Source organism: Sinocyclocheilus grahami, unplaced genomic scaffold (assembly GCF_001515645.1).
Source record: "Sinocyclocheilus grahami isolate Dianchi unplaced genomic scaffold, SAMN03320097.WGS_v1.1 scaffold1390.1, whole genome shotgun sequence".
NCBI classification, from domain to species: Eukaryota; Metazoa; Chordata; class Actinopteri; order Cypriniformes; family Cyprinidae; genus Sinocyclocheilus; species Sinocyclocheilus grahami.
Window position 1 is genome coordinate 157684 of NW_015506569.1, and position 5020 is coordinate 162703.

Below are 5020 nucleotides of genomic sequence, written 5' to 3' on the forward strand. Positions count from 1 at the left end.
TGGCCCCGCCCCTACAGTCACTGCTCATCTGCATAATCATGAGCTCTGTTCAACTTCACAGACAGTCACTCACAGACAGAACAAACATCACGTAAAATCAATGACATGCCGTTGTCGCAAATCACCATCAGCGTGAATGGCAAAGAGTTTTCCTTTGGGATCAAATTAAGCACTCTCACAACAAACACTGTGTGTGTCCTTTTATTATAGATTTACACACCACAAATATCACAAAGCTGTTTAAATTTTAAGATTTTAAGGTTTTAAGGTTAAGTGTTAAGAAAGTTGAGATATTTGTATTGGAAAAAGACATAATTCTTTGCAGCGCAAACACACACTCAAGGCTCAGAGTTGGTGCAGATGAAGTTGAGCCTGATGGTCGTAGGAAGGCTGACCCAGCGCTGATCTCCAGCCGACTGAATAGCTCCGGCTCTTTGCTCGCGGCAGTCGTGCGCTCTGGTGCCGCTCCCCGCGGCCCAGTTCTGATAACAGACCACCTCGCCACACAGCCACAGCCACATGTTCATGCTGCAGTAGTGATGCAAACCCATCCACACGGCTGCCGTCGAGGCTCTTCTCGCCACGTTCATCACCCGCTGCTCGATCTGAGGGCTGGGCACCGACACCAGGTCCACGTGGTTCTGTCTGCAGTACGTCATGGCTTCACTCCAGCTCAGATTCTGCTTGATGAGTATGAACTGATCTGGAAGAGACATTTTAGATTTTAATTGATGACGTTCTCTCATTTTACACATGCAAGTCCAAGCATCGACTCACCTTGACAGGCTGCTTTAAACTGTAATAATATTTCACATTTTATACTGTATTTTTGATCAAATAAATGCAGCTGTGGTGAGCAGAAACATTAACAATCCTAAAGAACCCAAACTTGTGCAGGGAGTTTATGAAGGCAGACATGCGTACCTGCGAGCAGAAGCGTGACGAACACTGTGTCCAGCTCCATTTCTGATGAGATTGTGTGCATCTGATGATCTGTCCATCTCTCTAATGCTCTTTCTCAGCTCCTCCCATCAAACCTCATCCAATCCTGCGTGTGTCTGCTGAGCTTCACCTCAGCTAAACATGATTTTCTTGCTTAGTATTTCTGTCTTCCAGTATTCCAGGACAAATATCTAAAGATTCTTCAATCAGGAAACCAGCACAGAGGAGAACCAGGATCATACTTATTCTATCTTTGAAAAACAAAATAGACAAAACAGAGAATGCAAACTGGACAGATTAACGCATATATTTGTCTTATTTACTGGGAAACAACACAAAGACCCGAACACACAAAATCAACTGACAAAAACTGAGATTATAAACCAGTTTCAGCACAATGCATTTTATGCGTTTGGCTGATGCTTTTATACAAACAATAAGAGTATTGTTTAATATTAGGTTCTCCATTACAAAAATTAAAACAATAAGGGAAAAAACTTCAAAATGGAGAAACACTCGTCCAAACACTGTTTAATAAAGTATAAACAGACACGCACTATAAGTAATCAGAGAGTCAGTTGCATTAGGGTTTGTTTAGTACCTGGTTTCTATTGTTTAGATTAATAGTTGCTGCGGGGAAGAATTTGTATAGTCTCTATTTTTATTCTTATTTTAATAAGCAAACAAACACTGCATTTGTTTGTAATTAGAATAATACCTGCTGGTAAGAGGAAGTGAATTTGTTATTTGTATTGCTCGTTTCATCCGTGGCTGTAAGCAGGGTTTGATACTGACTGAGGTCTGGGATGCTATAATAACACCTACAAACACAACTCATTATAGACCCTCTTTTAACTTTAAAAGAGACAGGCATGCAGATGTTTGTCTTACTGTCAGCAATCACGTGCCCGTGCTCTCTATGGGCTTTTTTGATTGTTGTCAGTGTAAATATTTGTTATTGTTGCCAGGTTTTGCTACAATAACAAACAAAGACAAGCCCCCAAAAAGTTAAATAAACCAAAATAGGATAAAGATATCACTAACTCCAATAGAGCCCCGATATGAAAATAGTTTAGCAAAGGTGCACAGATCCTCATTCACACGATATGAGCACACGCAGAACAGCGGTCGCTCGTGCATCCATGCACTGTAAAACAAGTTCGATTAAGTAAAAAACAATAGTTGAAACTCATTACATCAAAAATTGTGTTCTGCAAAAGAAAGAGTAAATGAGGGCTAGGCAGCGTTTTCATGTTGAGTGGACTATCTCTCTAAATTCTAGGCAACATGATCCCTTACAGCTCACATCTTCAGAAAGTTGGAGTCATCCTCAAGCAGACTGCCTGAAAAGAAAGCCACTGAGAAGTTAGTCAGGTTGTAATAAACACTAGAAAAAATATCTGTAAAGCACATGGCACAAAATCAGTTATCTGACTTCTAGGGGTGGGGATCACCAGAGGCTTCACGATACGATATTATCACGATACTTGTGTCACGATACAATATTATTGCGATTTTAAATATATTGTGATATTCTGCGATATATTGCAATTTATTACCTTTTTCCAACTTCAAATCATGTCCCCAAAGGAAAACTTTGACAACATCTGTTTTAACTAAAAAGAAACATTTCTCAGTTTGTTTATCTCACTTCAGTTTTGCCGTTTTCAGTTAAGCAGACCAACACTTTCATGAAAACCTGTCATAAATGTTGTGTGCACCTGGCAAGCTCAACTATTTGTATTCCAGTCTAATCTAGTCCACCTTAATTAAATGTAAACCGGTATGCACTGCTGTGCTACGACAGGTATTTAGAACAGTGCAACTTGTACTAAAAAGTTGTGCAGACCCTTCAGCAATTGGGGCATTTGAAAGTAAATTACGGTCAAATTTAAATTAAATTTATTAACTCTATTCTCATTAACTAGCATTAAGAGAGATTAATAAATACTGTAATAAATGTATTGTTCATTGTTCGTTCAATGTAGTAAATACATTAACTAATGGAACCTTATTGTAAAGTGTTGCCTTAATATTAAATATCAATATTATCATCATGGCCGGACTTACCATTGGGCTTGAATGGGCTGCAGCCCAGGGGCCCCGCCTTGTAGGGGGCCCCGCCTTAACCCGTTTACATTTGTTCAGTGATGTGCCAGTCAGAAATTATTAGCCGCATTTCAACTGCGCACACGGGCCAGCCGGGGCTAACAACTTCCAGTTTCCAACTTCGACATTCCAAGCCATAATCAAACAGTATAAACTGGAATTTATGAAGGACACCCGTATTAAATCACGTCTGCGCTGCGCCGAATCGCAGATTAATTTGTGATCACACGGCTACTTTAAACGGTTCCATTAAGCCTTAGCCCAAAAGAGCGCACATTTACAAAGATAATGATAAATTCTCAAATGTTCACGCCTCACTTCTTTACAGAGGATGATTCTATATTATATTAATGTTCCACTAAATTAATCTGAAGAGTTTTGAGCGCTCTCTCCCGTCCAAAGACTATAGAATACCCTAATATCTTACAGTCTCACTACCTCCACACAAAGTGGAGCAGACATTTCATCAAAACGATTAAAAGAAATTTAAATAGCCATTTACAGGGTTCGTACGGTCATGAAAAACCCCAGAAAGCTTTGGAAAAGTCGTGGAAATGTATTTTACAAATCTCTATATCATAGGATATATGTTTAATCATGTCCTGAATCTCGGTGCGGGATTGCGCATTTTGGTTTTACTCATTCCCGCAGGTTTCTCACGTTTGGAAAAATTCCCGCAAACATGTATTTAATATACAATGTAGGTTAGATGAGTTAAAAAAATTCACACAGAATATCAGATTAAGTCAATCATTTGAAAATAGTGAGAGTGGTTCAGATGTACCGCGTCTTCTGGCTCTCACTCTCTCAAAATCGCTTCACATCACAAGACTCAGTGCTTAATCGGGTCAGTGTTGCATCATCACAAAAGTTTATCATTTGCACGTCTTTTTAAACCATTCGGTACTCGCGTGCTCCAAACTAGTTTTCTTGGCGCTCACGGTCACATCCAAAGCGCGCGCACATGAAGCCGCCTCAACACCTCAAGAAAAAGTTGTTTATTTATTATTTTTAAAAATGTTTTCATTGTTTCTGACCCAAGTAACCTTGCATTTTAATAAATAATGTTACATAAAGACAATTAAACGGTCAGTAATTAATGAACAAGTTACTAGCAATAGCACAAGGATACCTTTTTCAGGTAGACTAGCCTAAAACTAACAGTAGCTGCTACTGTTCAGGAACAAACGATGTATAAAGTCATAGATATAGATTATATTTATATATGAGTCCATATTAAATATGAAACTGTTATTTAGTCAAGAGCATATTTGAGCAGACAGCAGGTATGACAGACTGACAGACAGTAGGTATAAACACATGTTAATGTTAACAATGTTAATTAATTAGGCCTATTGGTTATTGTTAATTAATGTTAACAACAAAAGACAAAATCACTCACTGCTCTTGACTGAATAACTTTTGTAACTTTAATTTTAAGAATTAATCTGTTGTTTAATTTACAGTGAATTTACTGTTTTTAATTTACAGTTTATTCCATTTCTGCAGCATTTCTGTACCTGAATTTGTTTTCCACCAAAGCTGTTTCTAAAACTAAATTCAGGTCCTAAGTTTAATTTATAATACTGGCTAAGCAAATTACAATATACTTAACATTCTGGCATTCAGTTATGTGATTATGTAGCCTAACTAATGTTCTCTGCATGAAGTAACGTCTGGCGCAGCCGCAGCCTGTGCTTATTAGAAAGCAAACAAATAGCATTAATAATCATTAATTTTCCTTAGCATATGCTATGATAAATCTGAACATTTGTGTAAAATAATGGAGCATTAGGTCATGAATATTGCCTTAAAAGTCATTGAAATATATTGGTAGAACGAACCCTGCATTTAATGAGTGAATGCCTACGATACAGGAGTTAGCCTATCACACAAACTAGAGTCCTGTTTTTCCGAGTATCTGCACGATGGCAAATGTACAATAAACACAGACACAAAATTCTGTTTT

The 5020-nt window shown here is 38.0% G+C and overlaps 1 protein-coding gene across 1 annotated transcript; it reads right to left on the reverse strand.

The window, feature by feature from the left end:
• Positions 1 to 338: 338 nt before the first annotated feature.
• Positions 339 to 964, reverse strand: LOC107569873 (lithostathine-2-like). The gene is made up of 2 exons (XM_016256032.1): positions 925 to 964; positions 339 to 703 (listed from the first exon to the last, which is right to left on the reverse strand). The coding sequence occupies exons 1-2, from the start codon at positions 962 to 964 to the stop codon at positions 339 to 341; spliced, it is 405 nt and encodes a 134-aa protein (XP_016111518.1).
• Positions 965 to 5020: the final 4056 nt, after the last annotated feature.